The 20,203-nt window shown below is 37.6% G+C and overlaps 1 protein-coding gene across 2 annotated transcripts; it reads left to right on the top strand.

Annotated features, from left to right (window-relative positions):
* The first annotated feature begins 16,537 nt into the window (after positions 1-16,537).
* LOC121805744 (proteasome subunit beta type-4-like) lies at positions 16,538-19,582 on the top strand. 2 transcript variants are annotated; one of them, XM_042205726.1, is made up of 7 exons: positions 16,538-16,676; positions 16,794-16,858; positions 17,104-17,180; positions 17,910-18,039; positions 18,147-18,306; positions 18,394-18,579; positions 19,307-19,582. In XM_042205726.1, the coding sequence occupies exons 1-7, from the start codon at positions 16,668-16,670 to the stop codon at positions 19,418-19,420; spliced, it is 741 nt and encodes a 246-aa protein (XP_042061660.1). In that variant the 5' UTR covers positions 16,538-16,667; the 3' UTR covers positions 19,421-19,582. The 2 variants fall into 2 exon arrangements, with proteins under 2 accessions (XP_042061660.1, XP_042061659.1); XM_042205725.1 differs by having other exon boundaries at positions 18,144-18,306.
* Positions 19,583-20,203: the final 621 nt, after the last annotated feature.

Here is a 20,203-nt window from a genome sequence, read left to right as displayed (position 1 = left end):
GTAGCTCGAATAAAATCAGAGTATCATCTCAACAGTCAGCAACTCGAAACAAATATTATCTCAACAATACTTGGCGAAAGAAGCAATATTCAGCGGAAGCATTCGAGAGTAGAATACTATTATGTATGAAGACATAATATATTCAGAAAATTTTATTTACTATCTTCTTCACTTTCATGCACAACACCCACCGCGCTCGTCACAGCTCAACCTGCACATTTTTAAAAAGAAATGCAGGGCTAAGTACTTGATGCACTCAGTGAACTCATGCCGAAAACATTTTCAATAAAAATATTTATCATGTCATTAACGAGTAACCTCGTGGTTTTAACTTTGAAATGACCCGAGTCACTAAAACATCTCACCAACATCATCATCATCAACCTCAACATCATCAACATCACCACACCATATTTGAACATACATGACAAGGAATGTGGCCACATTCTAAGCCACTAGACCGGCCAACTCAGAGAGATAGCGCACGATCTACGGGGTGTACACTAGCCTGAGTAGGGACTCACTCCCTAGTCAGACCCGAATTCGATTAACCATACATGGCAAAAGCCACTTCAGATAGGTCCCATAGCAACACAAAAGTATGGCATGACAAACACATTTCGCAAAAATAAATATACTTAGGACATAGTCCTTATTTAAAAAGAAAGTCCACCTCGTTCGTTTAAAATCCTCAAATTGTCTTTTCCGTTCTGTTCTCACATACCTTTTTAAAATAATATAACATGCAAAGTTAAACTTTAGAAAAATAAATTAATTAAATGAAATGCATGTATAAATCTTACCCTATAAATTTTGAACTCTTATCAAAGAATCAGTACACTTCCTTCCTCAAAATGGCCGACTGACTCCTAAACAACAATATACATTCTGTCGGCCCAAACCATGTATCCCATTCAAAAGATTTAATTTGCCCCAATACTCAACATGGCCCAAAAATAAGGAACAACAGTCATCTTCTCACCTCATCCCAATTTCTCACTTCACGCTTTGACACTGGCAATCCCCAATTCTCTCTTATAACTCCAATTTGAAATCCCTAAACAGCCTACTTCTCTTCGGACTCTCCCTCTCTCTGAGCCTCGATAAAATGCATCCAATCAAAGATATCCTTGAAATCACTAGGATCTATCCAAAAGCTCTGATGATCAAGGGAAGGAAGCACAAGAGTGGCATTCATAATCTTGGCTACTGCAACCATATCACATATGCTTGTTCTCATTTGATTCAATCCTCCGTTGGCGTGAACTAAAATGTATCCATTCGTCTTATTTCTTGTTCTTGTCCAATTTCGTGGTCGAGATATGCATATGTAGTAGTTGTCACTATTGGGTTTCATCCATATTTCTGGGACCGAAAATTCTTTCATCTGGCGCTTCTGCAAAGCGGCGCCGTTTCATGCTTCGGAGTCGAAAACGGCCATATGTGCATTGGACAAAAAAAAATCATTCTTGAAATTGTGAATAAAAAAATCTCCTTCTCCATCCGGACAATGTTGCCGCCGGAAAAACACAGCACCACTGCCGCCAATGTCGTGATGCAGCAGGAGCTGCTGCTTCTGCTCGCTGACTCACCCTTCCTCCGTCGCAGCTCCACATCGGTTCAGCCCGGAGTGGATCTCGTTCTGCCGCTGCCTTGCATCCTCTCTTTTTCTCTGAATTCATAATGATCAGCACTGCATCTTTCTCTTCCGCGGTTGTTGTTCGTACTCCAAATTGAGGGCTCGTCGTTGCTGCTCTGTTCCCGTCTCTCTCTCGGGTTTTTCAACGTCGCAATGGTCGCAGGGCTCCTCCTTTTTCTCGGTTCGGCAGCCCCAAAAAATAGCACCGCTGCCCAACTTCTCCATCTCTCTTCCTTCGTCAAAACGCAGTGCCGCTGCTACTAACTTTCCTTTTGCTCGGGGTACGCCGCCGCCATGGACTCGTCGTCTCTATCCACCGTTCATCGTCAAGCAGCGCTTAACGCCGCTGTTGTTCGCGGTCGCTACTCCTCCCATCTTGTTCGCCATATCTCCAAATATTGCCTCGATCGGACATTGGAGACCTCGGCTTCCCTCTCAATCTCGTCACTTCTCTCTCTAAATCTCTCAATTCGTAAATCACAAATCGGGAAAACGCTTTCTTCTCTCACAGCTCCACCGTTGCTGCTGGATACACGGATTACCCAACACTGCTGTTCGGAATTTGTCGAGCAGCCGAGAAGTGCCATCGCTGTCGTTCCGCTCCGCCGTCGTTCCTCCTCCGCGCAGCCGTTACCACTGCCGCCATTGATGAAATAAAGAAGAGTGAATGGAGTAGGTTATGTGATAGCAAGATAGTTGGGGTTCATTGTGGGATTTAAAAGTGCAGATAGTGGAACAGAATCACGTTTGTAGCGGAAAAGAAGTGGGATCGTGGTGAATAAAAATCTCTTTGGGCTGCTTTTTATGAACTGAAAATAGGGCCCAAATTTTATAATTTGATTTGGACTTTATCCTTCTTTTATAGGCATGCCCAAATACAAAAGATTTAATGAAAGAAAATTTGGCTTGTAAAATTCGATATCGTTATGAGCTCAACTAAAATATATATATATATATATATATATATATATATATATATATATATATATAGAAAAAGTCGGGGTATTATAGTTTAATTTCGTTCAGTGGTGCAACACCGTCCCCAAGAGGGGCGAAGAAACGATCTATTTACACATCCGTTGTTTTTGAGCCGTAAACTTCATTGTTTTGGAAGCTCGGCGCTGGTTATTTTGTTAAACCTATTTTCTGATGCTATGCAAGTTTCGGTTTATGTTTTATCTGGTTATGATGCTTCATGTTGGTTTTTACTGATTTGGATGCTTTTCGCAATTGATTGTTGATTAAGAGTTGAGATCGGTGGAATCGGAGTTGAATTGTTGTTGAATTTGTTGGATCTGAATTGAGGAGTTATGGATCTGAATGTAGCAGGGTTGGGATTGGTTTGATCTGAGTTGAATTTTTGTTCGGAGTTGTGGATCTGAGACGTGTTCTGATTCTGCATGGTTATGGATGTTTACTGTTTGTTTTCTTATTCTGCTCGACCTAGTAGTTTAGATTTGGTAGTTTTATGCTTAATCGTCATGTTTGAAGTCGGATCTGAGATTGCTCTGTTTTCATATGTTTGATGCTCTGTTTCGTCTGAGTTTGTGTTAAGTTTACTGAAGAAGATTAAGTCGGTAGTTAGTTAAGGATCTGATCTGCTTATTGGTTGTTCGATTACTTTTGCAGCTTTTACTTTCACCGTAGCTAAATCGGGAAATTGATCCCCACTGCTGTTTACGTGCTTGTTTAACCGTTTTGGGAAATCTTCTACCTTACCCAGTAGTTTAGTTATTTGAATCTCTCTAGTTAAATTTCATTTCCTTGAGCCATGCATGCTTACGTACTTTTTCCTGTTTCCTATGTGAAGTAGATAGGTTATTTGCTTCTCGCTTTGTTGAGCTTAGTAGTTAAAAATTTAACCCATGAGTTGCGTGGCAGCAGCCAACCCCCTTCCAAATCCTCTAAATACTTGCTAAACACCTTCATCTCTGTGGGATCGATCCTTACTTCCATATACTAGCCAATAGTATGATGGGTTAAGGTTTTGAAGTGATTGAGAGTGCACCCAACTACAAATTCAGATAGTTTTATGATTTGCTAGACCTTGCGGTTTGGTGAATTCTCTGGACCTGTTTGATTGAAACACACAAAACACACACGCACTCCTTCTCTCACTACTTCAACCGTATATATTTAGAAATAAACAATCACTAAGATCTCGTACTTGGTTTAACTAGCATGAACAAGATCCATTCGAAGTTATATCAATCTCCAATATTATCAACCATCCAAGATAGGGAGTGACGTTTAGGTTGATACTAGAAATTATGCACAGTATATTGTTTGTTTCTATCTAGGTTGTGAATATTGTTAACTTACTCATACAAGGTACCGACTGAAAGATCTTCTGTAACCATGAGTCTGTAGATCATTCTACAATGTAGAAGGACTTATTTGTTCTATTAGTATTTATTATTTTTATGAATATAAATCATGAACAAATAATATAAATGACAAATCATGTGATAAAAAAATTAGTAGCATTGCATTTCTCAATTCTCGACTAGACGTCAAGTTTGCCGATGCCTACGAGTTTGAGGTGCTTCTACTCGATAGGATGAAAGTTGTTTCATTTTTGGAGATGTAATGTCAATTCGTATCTGGTCTTGCGGGAAGATGTATACCTCAACTCGACTTGAAGAATGACACTAATTTGCTTATTTGTAACATTTACTATATTGTTATTGTTAATTTACTTTTCTACATTTGGTTTATTGTAATAGTAAGAATTTGCTTGCATAAGGCTACAATATTTCAATAATCGGTATATTTGCCATTGCTATAAATCACATGATATATATTGAAATAGTTTTAAACATATAATTTAGGTTTAAAATATTTAATACTCCCCCTGTCCTATAAAAATAAGGACATTTTCAATTTTGAGATGTCCTATAAAAATATCCCCTTCTTTTTTGGGTAACGCAAATCTCATTCTCCACTAATAATACCATAATTATCTTTTCTTTTTATATTTATCTTACTTTATAAATTATACATTAATTCTCATGCCGTCTTAAATGTCCATATTTCTATGAAATGGGGGAGTACTTGCAGTAAAATAGACCTCACATATATGTCCATATGACCAGTGTAAATGGACTTAAATAGAATCCAGAATAATAATAATGGCACAAACAAGGTTATACGAACTTGAGAGGGATTGAACCTTGATGTTAAGTATTGTGGTCACGCTAGCCGAAAATAATTGGTCGGTTATTAATATGGTAGGTAATGTGATTTAATTTTACAAGGGGGTCCCTCATTTAGCAAGGAATGGATTCACTCAACACTAATTCCATTTTCAACTGTTGAAATCAACGATTTCATAGTTTACAATTGTAAAATTATTGTTGTGGGATAGAGGGTAGTGATTAATATATACAAGTAAAATAAAAATACTTAACCTATGTAATCATATTTATTGTGTTCAATGCTATCAATTAAAAAAAATATTTATGTGAAAATTGATTACACTCTATTATACTAGTATTTTGTGTGTTATATTAATTATATAATGTAATAGTTTCATAGTTCACAACTGCAAAATTATTTTTCCAGTTGATGGAAATATTATGTATGATAACATTTAATGCGTATATATATACTATGTATGGATGTATATATGGTTATGCATACTAATATAGTATGTGATATTCATATTTTCCATTTAAATTTTTTTGTTTGTGAGCATGTGTCTGTGTAATTTCCAGCTGAAAGTGAAGTCATGTATATTTCAATTTGTCAAGATATTACAAGTAGGACACACCACATCATCTTTCCACCTTCATATACCTAGAATAGAGAACTTTTTCTCACTTTAGTTGTCTTAAAGTCACATGACATATATAAATAATACTCTCTCACTTCCATAACAGCATATCACTTCTATCATTTTAGACTATATCACAATATAGATTATTTCAATTTTAGAAAATATTTTAGGTGAGTTTCATTATCTACTAATAATATTTCAACTATTTTTCTTTTTATACAGATAATAATATTTCAACTATTTTTCTTTTTATTTATCTATTATTTTATCAATTGCATATTAAAATACACCTCATTTAAAAATAATCTATTTTTGTGGAATTGAGGAAGCAGGAAAATATTATGGAATGAAGGAGCAGGAATACCGCAGATAAAAAATTATGATAATATTGAAAATTAAACCCTACTTCCATTTGACGTTTGATTCGTCCATATGCACTTCTCGGATTAACTTCATATCATAATCGAAATTGATCCTTAAGGCTCTATTTGGTACATGGAATTGGAGGTGTGAAATTGGAATTGGAGCCTTCAATTCCAAATCCAATGTTTGGTACAACAAAAATATTTTTGGAATTGAATTACAATTCCAAATCTTCCAATTCCACAATTTGAATTTTATATCAATAGTAGAAAATTGAAATTCCTAATAGTCATAAAATAAAATTAGATAGCTTCACTATATATCCACAACACACACATTTCACACACTGCACACATTTCATTCACACATTTTGTGTATAGTGTGTGTGCAGTGTGTGTATTTTGTGTATAGTATGTATGTAATGCGTGTAGTGTGTGTATTTTGTGTATAGCGTGTGTAGAGTCTGCAATGTGTATTTGTGTATAGCGTGTGTAGAGTGTGCAGTACGTGTATTTGTGTATAGTATATGTATTTTGTTTAAAGTGTATGTAGGAGTGTATTTTGTGTATAGTGTGTGTACAGTTGTGTGCGCAAATTCTTCGAATTCAATTTCATACTCCCTTTGTTCCTTGTTAATAGAGGCATTTTTTCGGCATGGAGTTTAAGAATAGAGTGATGATAAACAACCAAATTTTACAACCAGAAAAAGTAATACTATTAGTAATTTGATGTATTAGTTATATATTAAAATAATAAATATAGTTAGTGGACAAGTTAAAAAGACTTATTAGTCTTCACCTTCATTTTCAATTTTTTTATATATTTGAATTGCCTCTATATTACTTTTCTAATTTGAATTAAAGTATATATTAATTATATTTTATGGTTTCGAAAAAGTAAAAAAATTATACATAAATCATTAATATATGACCACAATATTATGCACATTCCATGTACTATATATGCGCCCATATGTTTTAATTAAATGCATAAATAAATCAGTTTTTTTCTCAAATAAACCATTTTTTGGTTGTACAAAATTTGGTCACATAGATTTATTGTTAAGAATAATGTGTTAAATGGATGGTGAAAAAAGTAAGAGAGAATAAGTAAGAGAGATGAAGAGACAATAAAGTCAAATGTAGAATTACTTTTTGTCAAAAATAGAAATGATTCAATTAACTAGGAACTTGCCAAAAAAAATAGCTCTATTAACATGGAACGGAGGGAGTATAAAACTTCATTTTACCAAACATAGAATTTGGAATTAAATTAGAATTCAATTCCTTCCAATTCAATTCCATAGAATTCCAATTCAAATTTCATATACCAAACGGAGCCTACGGTTTGGTCCGTCCCTTATTAGTTGTCACTTTACTACTTTTAGTAATGGACCTCTCATTCCACTAACTCATTTCTATTAACATTTTATTGTAATACTAATACCATATAAAAATAGAACTCATGTACCACTAATTTTTTCAATTCACTTTCATTTAGTACATTTTTTTAAAACCCATGACGAGTCATAGCGAGACACATATTGGGAGACGGAGAGAGTAATTTTAAAATTCACCTATAAATTATCAAATTATTAATTTATTTTAACATTGCAATTTATTAGTAAAAGTTTAGAATATAAGACGTGATTGAAATTTTGCTGACAAAAATTAAATAAGGATGTATTTGTATTAATGTTCAATATTTCATTATAATATACTGATTAGTAATATAATTTTTTTCCCAATTTACCAAAATGGATCAATTTTAACATTTTAGCATTATTGAATATGAGCTACAGTTATTTTTAATACTAGTGTTATCCCCGTGCTATGCACGGGCCAAATAATTTTCACGTACTGGTTACACATTCTCAATAAATCAACATAAATGAGAAATAATGAAAATAATACTATTATCTTGTGGACTTTAAGAGCATCAGCATCGGTGCTTGTGGGGAAGGACGACGTCCGTGCCGTCGGCACGGCATGCCCCTGTCATCCGCTGTGCTCTTGCCGACGGCATGGCTCTACTCAATGCATCGAGCACGTCCGTGCCGCTGAGCAAGGCGACGTGGCGCGTTTCTATTGGCCAACGGCAATGCCGTTGGCATTTCCTTTTTTTAAAAAATCGAAAATAATACCAAAATAAAAATAAAAATTGATTCCCAAAAATATATCCGTTTTATTACCGTTTTTTTGAATATTTTTTGAATATTTTTTAAATTTTTTTAATCCTGAAATCATCTATAAATACACTCATTCATCATTCATTTTTCATATCAAATTATATTTCATTCATATTTTTTCATACAATTCCTCTCTCAATCAAACCCTCTCTAAATTCAAAAATGCATGTCAACGATATCATGGCGGAAGCGGAGCGCGAAGAACAAGAATACTATGAACAATATCGTGCCGCCTATGAAGCCTATGTCGCCGCTGCTATCCCTGCCCCTCCTCCTCGACCGACTAGATCAAATCGCCGCTACATCCATCGTGACTAGGAGGGAGCCCACGAAAGGCTCGTTGCCGACTATTTTTCCGACCCGCCGCAGTTTCCGGAAGATTACTTTCGGCGCCGTTTTCGCATGTCAAAACGGTTGTTTATACGTATTGTCAACACATTGTCCGCCCATGTTGAATACTTTCAATCACGTAGAGACGCAACCGGTTGGCAAAGTCTCTCGGCGTTGCAGAAGTGTACTTGTGCCCTCCGACAACTTGCTACTAGGCAAACAGCTGACCTCTTCGACGAGTATTTGCATGTGGGTGAGTATAAATAGTTAAAGTGGAGAAAAAGTAAAGTAAGAGATAGAATATTGTAGATAAGACTCTTCTCTGCATTATTCTCTCTCTTACTTTACTCTCTCTTCACTCTAACTATTTAATATTATTTTTTCAAAACGAGTGCAAAAAATGAAATGTCTCTATTACTGTGGAACGGAGGGAGTAGTATTTTTATGAAGACAAAACTAATTAATTAATTATTTCATATTTGAAAATATCTTGGAAGACTCAAAATAAAGTTAATAAATAAAGATAATTCATCTTTCTACTTTTCCTCAAAAACGCATTAAGGACTTTCACCCAACTGGCACTTTAGATGACCATAAATGTTAGATTATGAGACCATCCACAATAGCGTCCAGCCGAGCACCGGCGCTGGGCGGTTCGCTGGGCGGTCTATTGCAGTCGCCCAGCGGACGAATGGAGAGAGAAACCGGGCAGCTCTGGGCGGTTTCGTGGCGCTGGGCGATCCGCTCGGCGCTATTGCAGCGCCGGGATCGCCCAGCGCACCGCCTAGCGCGAAATTTAAATTTTTTTTTTCCGAAACACTATATATACGCGCCTTGCTCGTCATTTTAATTCGCACCACTTGTTTTAACGAGTACTCTCTCTATCTTAATTTCTGTACAAGATCAACAACGGGAAATGAATCTCAACAACGAGCCTAGTTCCGGGAGTAGCGGGTCACAAACTCCGTCGATCCCCGTGGGAAGTGGATGGGGTCAGATGCCCGGGTACTACAACATGTACCCGTGGCAGCAGATGTTTTCCGGGATGCCAACGGGGGAGTCCGCCGGGGGGGTTTCCGGCGATACCGGGGTGGGCACCAACGGGATGGGCACCCGGGATGCAGATGATGCCCGGGGGGGGAGGGGGGGTACCGCCGACACAGGGGACTCCGGGGGTCGTACCGGCTACACAGTGGACTTCTGGGGGGTCCCCGGCGACGACGGGGGATGTCTATCGCCCCAGTTTTGATTTTTCGACGAGTTGGAGGCGGCACGGAGGGAGACCGGAGCGGCGGCGGCAGTGGTGGCGGCGGCGATGGTGGCGACAGCGACGGAGGCGGCGACGACGGAGACGAGGAGTGAATTGGCACTCCTTTTTATTACTGTATTTTTTTTAAATTAATGTATTTTTTTAAATTATTGTACTTTTTTAAATTTTAATAGTATTATTAAATTTTTCCCGTATATGTCTCGTAAATTAAATTTCGTATATTGTGTGATTTTTAATTATTTCATTTTGTATATATTTGTTAATAGTGATCTGGATATTATGTGGCTAGGCTATGGCTGAGCTATTGCTGGTCTATTTGTTTGTTTTGATGATGTGGCTGAAGGATTTTTAGTGCTGATGATGTGGCAGTGGCTAGGCTATGACTGAGCTATTGCTGGGCTATTCCTATTGTGATCGGCTGATAGATGATAGATGATAGATTTGGTATAATGGACAATCCATCGACCATCGGTGATAGGTTCTTCTGAATTCGGCCATGTTAGTAGTACTATGTTGAACCGTACCAATACAAATGTTCCATGTTCAGTTGCTCTCTGCATTTAATGTGCATAGATAATGCAACTTTCCTTCATTTTGGTTATTCGAATGCTACAATTGCGTAACTACCGTCCTTCTTCTACTTCCTTCTTCCATTAAAAAAATAGTTCTCTTTTGCTATTTTTGGATATTCAAAAAAATAGTTTTATTTTTAAAAATAAAAAATGTCTCTTTCATATCTTTACCCACCTATTTATCTTATAGTATCTCTTACTTTACCAAATTCATATTAAAATATGAGTCATCCACAGATAAGATTATATTTTTTTGGATTGAGGGAATGTTAAATTTTGAATTATGTTACTTTTTAAATATTGAATATTTTATGCCAAATCAATTAATTAGCAAGTAGTCTGTAGATTGATTCATTTTAACACAAAGACTGATATTTTCATTAAACCAAAATTGTATTCATCTCCTAAGGGTTAATATTTTTGTTGGGCTTCAACATGGTAAACTTTAATTGGAAAAAGTACGTTCACTGCATTAGGCAGTTACAAAAAATCTTTCTTTCTAATAATATCATAGTCCACCCACTTGCAAGTAAAAATCGCGGACGCAGAATTTTGATTTTGGGGTCCAAATTATTAATAACAGTTGAATGGTATAGTTTTTATATATGCCTCGCCAAAATCAGTTGTTGCTCGAGTGGTAGAAAGTTGAGAAATAGTGAGTGACAAATAATAAAAAAAATGTAATTAAGGATAGTTTCTTTTACAAAGTAGGTATGAAACAAAAAAATAAAGTAGGTTTAAATAAAAAATAAATGCTTGTGTATTTGAAAAAAAATGGAAGGGTTAAATAAAAATAGAGTTAAAATTACTATTAGGCTATCCACAATGGGGCCTAGCGCACCGCCTAGCCGAGCGCCGGCGCTAGGCGGTCGCTAGGCGAACCATTGCAGCTTCCAAAAACCGCCGAGCGGTTTTTCGGAATTAAAAATCGCCTAGCGCTAGGCGGTCGACGGGCGCTGGGCGATCCGCTCGGCGCCATTGCAGCGTGGGAACGCCCAGCGCATCGCCCAGCGGTTTTTATGTTTTTTTTTTAAATTTTCGAGACACTATATATACGCGATTTGCACTTCATTTTCATTCGCACCACTTGTATTAACGAGTACTCTCCCTATCTTAATTTCTATACAAGATCAACACCGAGAAATAGATCTAAACAACGAGCCTAGTTCAGGGACGAGTGGTTCTCAAACTCTCCCAATTAATGTTGGAGGCGGATGGAATCAGATGCCCGGGTACTACAACATGTACCCGTGGCAGCAGATGCTACCCGGGATGCCGACCGGAGGTAGTCCGCCGGGGGGGTTCCCGGCGATGGCGGGTTGGGGACCCAATATGCAGATGATGCCGGGGTGGGCACCCAATATGCAGATGATGCCCGGGGGAGGTTCGGCGACGCAGGGGACGACGGGGGGAGTACCAGCGACGCAGGGGACGCCGGGGGGAGTACCGGCGACGCAGGTGACGCGGGGGAACGTCTATCGCCCCAGTTTTGATTTCAGCACTGCTTCGTCGCACACATCGACCCCAACGGATGCGCAATTCACGCCGAGCGGTTTTGATGAATTTTCGTTGGCGGATTTGGGGTTTGATAGTCTCGGAGTTCCGAAAACTCCCGTTCAAACGGGGGGAGCAGTGCAGGGTAGTGGCGCCCCAAAGAAGAAGGGCAAGGGAAAGAAGGTCGGGGAGTCGTCGCAGCCGGGTGGGGATGACCCCACGGCACGGAGAAGGTGGACGGACGAGGAGAACGTTGCCCTGTCAAGGGCGTGGGTGAGTGTTTGCGACGATCCTCTTGTTTCTAATAACCAAAGGATCGTCAACATGTGGGGCAAGGTAGCAGCAGCCTACCAGCGATTTTGCCCGGAGGGGAGGCCACACAACGGGGAGGATTGCCGGAAGGCGTGGAACCGAATCAGGGATGCCGTCTCCCGATTTTCGGGTTTGTACGCCAACGTCCTCCGCATGCAGAGTAGTGGCCAAACGGAGGACGACTGCAGGAGGATAGCGGAGAAAGCCTTCCCCCAGCCCGGGTTGTATAAGGACTTCACCTACTGGAACTGCTATCTTGTGCTGAACGACTCTGAGAAATTTCGAGTAGGTGTCGATGCTGGCTGGCCGAAACGGCAACGATTGAACTATACCGGGGATTTCAGCGGCAGCAGCGGTGGTTCCCACGACCTCCCCGAGACGGACCAGGTGCTCCCCAACCCTCGTTCGTTCGGCCGCCGACCTCGCCCCGTTGGGCAAAAGCGGGCGCAACGGGCGGCGAGGGGGTCGCCGGGGGTTCCCAGGAGGTCCAGTCGGCATCCCCCTTTGATCGCCAGTCTACAGAGGATCTCAAGTACTTCGCGCGTCAACAAACGCGCCAGATGATGGTGAAGACGTTAGCCGAATGGCGAGCGGCGACGGACCCCCAGGAGAAGAGATTTCTCTTCACATTGCTCGAGAGCATGAATGACGATCTGCGTGGAGGCGGCAGCGGCGGTGGCAGCGGAGGCGGCGGTGACAGTGGCGACGGAGGCGGCGGAGGCGGTGGCGACGGAGACGGCGGTGACGGTGGCTACGGCGGTGACGGTGGCGACGGCGACGACGGAATCGAGGGAGCCACCGAGTGATTTTTTTTAAGTAATGTACTTTTTTCTTAATGTAATTTTTATTATTAATGTACTTTTTAAAAATTTTAGTACTTTTTAAATTTATTGTACTTTTTTAATTTATTGTACTTTTTTTTAAATTAAAATAGTATTATTAATGTTTCTCGTATATGCGTAAATTAAATTCCGTATATTGTGTTATTAGTGATGTGGCTATTGATGTGGCTGGGCTATTTATGATATGGCTAGGCTATGGCTGGGCTATTTCTGATGTGGCAGGATGATTTTTAGTATTGATGATGTGGCAGGAGGAGTTTGTGGCTGGGCTATTGCTAGGCTATCACCACTGTGGATACCCTTAACAGTTATATGGTAAGTTGTATGGTATTGTTTTTAAATATGCCTCGCCGAAGGAAGTCACGATTTGTGGGTGTTCCATGGGTCCCCCAAGCTATAGTGTATGTCCGTCACTAGTTGAAATCATACTTTTTTTATTATTGAATAACTGATTTATTATTATGATTATCGTTAACTATTAACAGATGACCGAATTATCTTCTCTAAGTCACTCACGTCAATATTCCATAAATCATACCATACCTTAACTATTCATGTATCACGTCAATTTTTTTTAATACTCCGTCGGTCCCACACAAGATATCCACATTCTTGAATGACACGGGATTTTAAGAAAAGTTGTTAGGTGGAGTAAATAGAGCGAAAAAGTAATTGAATATTTTAATGAGGAGAAGAGAAAAAGATTTATTTTCAAATATAAAAAGTGGACATTTTTAGTTGTACAAACTAAGAAGGAAATGTTGACAACTTGAATGGAAATGAGAGAGTACTCCCTTCGTCCTAACTAAGTTGATGCATATTTCTTTCTAGGACGTTCCAAATCATGCTAATGATTATCTTTCATTTCGTTTTTAACCATCAAATATGCATCAACTATTTGTTGCACGTGCTATTTTTTATGTATGAACAAACAAGGGCGGACACACATGGAGTTAGGGTAGGGCTTAAGCCCCTTACCCAATTTTTTTCCCTTTTATCCTTCTACAAAACTTTTTAAAAATTTCAAACGACAATCTTGAACCCTTATCAAATCACCCTATTGAAAACTAAATCACCTAACATAAACGGTAGAAAGGGGCTGAACTAAATTTGTAAATTTGAAATCTGCATATGTGAACTCAAAAATATGGTTGTCGGCTGTTTGGGAGAAGAAGATGACCAAAATCCTAAAATAAGTACTCCTAACTATATATATTTGAAGGTTAATTCTAATGATAGTTTTAATTCTTGGAAGTAGTGTCGAGCTGAAAGCCTTTTGATTTCTTCATATAAAAAATAGAGATATCACATTTTAAAATCGAAACTATTTTCTAATTAATTATTTTGATATTTGATTTATTCAATTGGATTTGATATTTTGTTTAGTACTGTATTATTTCATACTCCCTCTGTCCGTGAAATATTGTCCAGTTTTGCCATTTCGGTATGTCCGTGAAATGTTGTCCACTTTGCTTTTTTTCCATTTTTGGTAAATAAACCTCATTTTCCACTAACTCATTAAACTCACATTCTATTATAAAACCAATATATAAATGTGGGGCCTACATCCCACTAACTTTTTCCACTCACTTTTTTTTTACATTTCAAAAAACCCACGCCGAATTAAACATGGACAATATTTTACGGACGGAGGGAGTATATTACTACAAAAATGGAGTACTTTATTACTCTTCGGTTAATTGTCTTACTTTGGCTCGGTCCGGGTTTAACATTTACAATGAAAACTGAGGCGTAAAAGTTGGTAAAATATGAGTTCTACGTTATATATTAGTTTTATGATGAAATGTGAGTGAGATGAGTTAATGGAACGTGAAGTCCACCTACCAAAAGTAATAAAAGGATAAATGAGATTATTTTGGCGGATGAGCGAGAAAAAAAAGACAATTATTTGCGAACGAAAGAAGTTTATATATACTACAGCCCCTACTGCAATTTTTTTCTACGTGAGCCCATGTGCACAAGTTACGTGGATTTTTCTTATGTTTCCCTATACATTCAACTATCCAAATAACATGTTTTCTTATAGCATTATTAATACACTGTTCATGTGCCTACACCACTTTTATCCATTTTTTATTTTATTTTTAAATAAGGACAACACCTCCTACAACCCATTCACTTCTTAACTATTCATAAGTCTCACCATTTCAATACATCAATTTAAAAATACAATTAGCATAAAAACATTTCATTAATAAAAATTTATTAAAAAACCTAAAATAGCATTACAAAATTCTAAAAGTTAAATATTACATAAGTAAAATATCCTAAAAATTAAAAAGTAAGTACATAATTTAACTTCTAAAAATTAATAATCACAATAAAAATTGCATAATTTAAAATAATACTAGCTAAAAATAATTACTCTTCCGGCAACGGTGGCAACATGTTCTAACGAGAAATGAGGAACGTAATTGTTTGGTAATGTGTCACACGTTTCGCCTTTTCATACGAAAAGTGTCGGTCGTTATAGTGGCAAACAACATTCCCTATAAAACAACTGTGGAGGTTTGGGGGATCGCTTGGTTTGGTCCGTCCCGTCCCCATCCTTTAGATATACTTGAATTGAGAATGCAAATGAAAATTTTTAGAGAGAAAAAGAGTGAGAGATACTACCTCTGTCCGCGAATAGGAGTCCCGTATTTCTATTTTGGTCCGTCCTCGAACAGGAGTTCCGGTTCATAATTACCATAAATGCTAAAAAGACCCACATTCCACCAACTCATTCAACTCACATATCATTTAAAACTAACATATACAAGTGAAACTCATATTCCACTAACTTTCTACTACCTACTTTTTTTAACATTTGTTAAAACATGTGGCAGATAGATATGTGACTCCTATTCACGGACGGATGAGTAGTTTTTTCGGTGTGAAAAAAATAGGTCATGAATTGAGTATTTATAGATGATTTGTGGGGGTTAAAATAAAAACGGTAATATTTGGGAAACTTGATTTTTTTTAAAATATTTTTTTCTGAATTAAAAAAAAATCCAATTGTCCAAATAACTGCCACTCGAGGGGGGCGTGCGGGCATCACCGCCTGCACACAACGCGCTAATGGGCTTGCGCATCGTTCTACCGAATTGAGGGTGCTCTCAGCGAAGGAATTGCCTTTCCATCGGAACGCTTGCAACAGTGTTCCGATGGCGTGCCGTCCCGCCATAAGTGAGATGTTTTTTTGGCACAAAATTTTAATAAAAATTATATTTAAAAAGTTAAGTGGAGAGAGAGTAAAGTATGAGAGAGAATAAAGTAGAAAAGTGAAGAGAGAATCAAGTATTCTCTCCATCCCACTACAAGTAATGAATTTCTTTTGGGTACAAGATTGAAGAAAATGATATTTATTGTGTTAAATTGAAAGAGAATGAAGTAGAGAAATAAAGAAAGAATAAAGAAAGAGAGCGTAAGTGAGATATTTTTTGTTAAAAATTGAAGTCAATCACTTGTAGTACGACAGACAAAAATAAAAGTACCAATCACTTGAAGTGAGACAGAGGGAGTAAGAGAGGTGAGATGTGTAATTTGTTGATAAAAAATTAAATGAATCATTTAAATTGGGACATAAAAAAAAATACAAATGGCTTCCAATGGAACGGCGGGAATAAAATACATTTATTAATGTTATACATACAATTCGCCCTTTTATTGGACCAAATGAAAGCCCAAAAGCATAGAAAATTATGTTACGCCTTCTATTTATTAAAACTTAAAGCCCATCAACGAAAAAGCCCACTGATTTCTTGAGGAAAGGGAAAACTAAGTTCAGAATAATAAAAAGAGATCATCTAATTTACAGGAAGAAATTGTTTTTCGAATCTCATCAACGTTTCAGAAACTGCTACATAAATTACAATGATGAATGTACGTTTATGTTGGTGTGATTGCATAAAACTGATGCTGTTATTGTTCCTGTTCTTTCAAATTTCTGTTTTTTATTTTTATTTTTTTTTCTCATTTTCTGGGGTAAAATGCTTGCAGTTGGCCGATTCAGCTCCAGCTACGAACAATATGCTCGGTTCGGAAGCCGATTCTCAAAGAACTCTGTATGATTTTTACTTGCGAAGATCTGATTATTATTTTATCTTAGGAAATAGGGTTTTAGCTCTCCCGATTTTGATTTTTACACTAACCCCTATATGATAACATGTGGAACGAACCATTTTTTCTTCAATTTCTGGTGTAATTTGCAGGGTTAGTTTGATTCGAGCAATTGTTGCTCAATTACATGTTTTCGTGTGAATGACCGGATGTAATGTTGAATGTAATGATGGACTTTTTTTTGGTGTAGGTATCCATATGTTACAGGGACCTCTGTGATTGGGATTAAGTACAAAGATGGACTTCTCTTTGCTGCTGATATGGGAGGTTTGTTTTGCAATATGCATCGCTACTTTTATTTGTGGAATTTAAGTTTTCTAGAATGTGTTTTTTCTCAAGAAAGTGATATGAGTTTTGCCCCTTGGTTTGTTTGAATGACTAAATGCGTATGGCTCATGATCACTAGTTATGATGCTCACCTTGTATTTGCGAATGAGAAATCAAAATTTAATTTTAATTTGATCTCTAGAAAGTAGAAACAGTAATGATATTTTAATTTCCTTTCTCGTTAGCTGTTGATTTAAGTCCTTTTTCTGTGAATTGCTCTTATGCCCCTCGTAGAGTCTAAGTCATTAGTGTGAAAGTTTACATCTATAATAGAAATGGTGTATTTTATGGTGTAGTTGCACACTAGGTTCAGGGTTGACTATTAACTGTTATGTATAACAAACCAAAACATTAGAGGAGTTCCCTACTTGATCTCGTTCCTCATCGTTGTAGTAATGCTTGCTGTTGAAAAAGTATGATTTGATGTAATTCTATGGTTGGTTTTGTTATTTTGGTTGACTAGTGTAAGGTAGATGCTTTGGCTGTTTCTTAGTATACGTTCCCTACTTGATCTATTTCCTCATTGTTGTAGTGATGCTAGCTGTTGAGAAAGTATGATTTGGTTGTGATTCTATGGTTGATTTTGTTATTTTGGCTGTTTAGTCTAAGGTAGATGCTTTGGCTGCTTCTTAGCATACCATACTTGTTCATAGTGCTCTTTTATAATAGGTTCATACGGGTCTACCCTTCGTTACAAGTCTGTGGAGAGACTGAAGTCAGTGGGGAAACATTCGGTTATTGGTGCTAGTGGCGAAATCAGTGATTTTCAGGAGATTATGCGCTATCTTGATGAGCTTATGTAAGGGCATCTCTGTGATTGTGAATACTCTTTGAACTCCTCATGTTACTTTATGTTAACTGGATATTTTTATATGACTCAATTTTCTGCTTGCTTTGTAAAAGTAGCTTGTTTGACAACATGTGGGATGATGGAAACTCCCTTGGTCCTAAAGAGGTGCATAACTATCTCACAAGGGTGATGTATAATCGCCGTAATAAGTTCAATCCGCTATGGAATTCACTTGTGCTTGGTGGTATTAAAAATGGAAAGAAGTATCTTGGAACAGTACGTATTGTTTTTAAGTTTTCTGTCTCATGTTATTGAACTTTAGTCCTAGCTAGGTGCTTTTACTTTCTCGTTATATAATTTCAGGTTAGCATGATTGGCGTACATTATGAGGACGACCATGTTGCAACTGGATTTGGAAACCACTTGGCCAGGCCAATTCTCCGTGATGAATGGCACGAGAACCTGACATATGAAGAAGGTGTGAAATTACTGGAGAAATGCATGCGCGTGCTTCTTTACCGTGATAGGTCAGCTGTCAACAAACTTCAGGTATTGTTCATATTTCATGAAATTTAATTTGGTTATTCTATATATGTATTTGGTTAGGATCTTATTGTTTATAAATTAATTTAATGACAATGTTTCTGCGAAGTAGAAAGGTCTAGTTAGGGAGTAGTTTTCTGGACCCCAAATAGTTCAGTTTGTTTTCATGGACCATCATTGTCTCCAGTATAATCCTTTTGTTTAGAAAATCCATTGTTAAATAATGGTATTTGTTGACCTCTTCCCTCGGCTGGCTATTATGTTCTGAGTGTTGGGAAGAAATTTATGCCTATGTTGCCATGTTGGTTGGTTCAACCATGTGCATATGTATGTAATCATTTTGGTGTAATGGTGGATGGTGTGTATCATACTATATTTTGGTTTTTGTTTTAACCAATGGTAATCCATCTATATGTTTGACTAGGCAAACAACCAACTCAGAGGTCAGAATATCAATAGCCTAATAACACCAGTGATTTAACTGCCAATAAGAAAACTGTAAGAGCTTGTTTAGTTAGGGCTTTTAAAACACGTTACAGAACTACTATCTCTAGGGTTATAAACTTATAATTTCTTTAGATTTAGAAAACTTGAAAACAATGCTCTCAAACACCATACTTATAGATGTGACTTGGCGTAAAAAAAAAATTGGTTCCTACGTTCTTACTATTAGTATTGGTTCGTATTCAGAAATTGCCTAGACTTTGTTCCTAATAATGGATCTTGGTTCCAGATTGCGAAGATCACAGAGGAGGGCTTCACAGTTTCGGAGCCATACTCATTGAAGACCTCCTGGGATTTCAATGCTTTCAAAAATCCAACCCTGGACGCTGAGGGTTCTTGGTAGTTCTATCTCTTCTCATATACATTATGTGAAAGACTTGGTGCAGGTTTCGCTTGTATTTTTCGGTATCTTTACATATAACCTGCGTTGAAACTTTTCTGTTATGTTGACGTACATTTCATTAGAATGGGATTTGGTAAATTTGTTAAACCATGATTGTGAAAATTGAGTTGTGTGCTCCTACCTACTATTTCAAACATTAATCGCTTAATCAAATGACTCATGTGATGCGATGAGACACACACTGGTTCTGTAGTGGGAAGAAAACAGTCTATTTTCATCACCATCACACATGAGCGTAGATCTCCAAACTTGGTGGTGGAAATTTGTGAAGAAGAGTCGACATGATTGGATCTCTCAAGAAATTTTACCGGAGTGGGCCCCGGAGGCGATCTAGGTGGTGGAGGTGACTCTAGTGATGGCCGGTACCGGTTCTAGGTCTTGATAATATAGAATAGTCCATATCTACTACCCCTTTAGGGAAGTACACTCCTCTAATGGCACTTTTCCCATTCTTAGTAACAGCACATCATCTTTAAATTCTATACAAACTCGAATTCACTAGCGAGCTTCATTATGCATGAACATCCATATCCACACACATATAGGTATGATTTTGACTCCATCGAAATTATAAAGAACATTACGGAATAGCATTACAACTTCAAATAATACTAAGAAATAAAATAAATAGCACCTGGAATATTTCTTGCTTGGGTCGTAGAAATGGAGAGGATTGATACAAGTGCAATTACTCGACAATGACAACATTGTACTTATCAGTTG

The sequence above is a fragment of the Salvia splendens genome, chromosome 5 (genome assembly GCF_004379255.2).
Source record: "Salvia splendens isolate huo1 chromosome 5, SspV2, whole genome shotgun sequence".
Lineage (NCBI taxonomy): Eukaryota > Viridiplantae > Streptophyta > Magnoliopsida > Lamiales > Lamiaceae > Salvia > Salvia splendens.
Note: the sequence above shows the minus strand (reverse complement) of the source record. Positions and strands in the feature narration are given on the sequence as shown.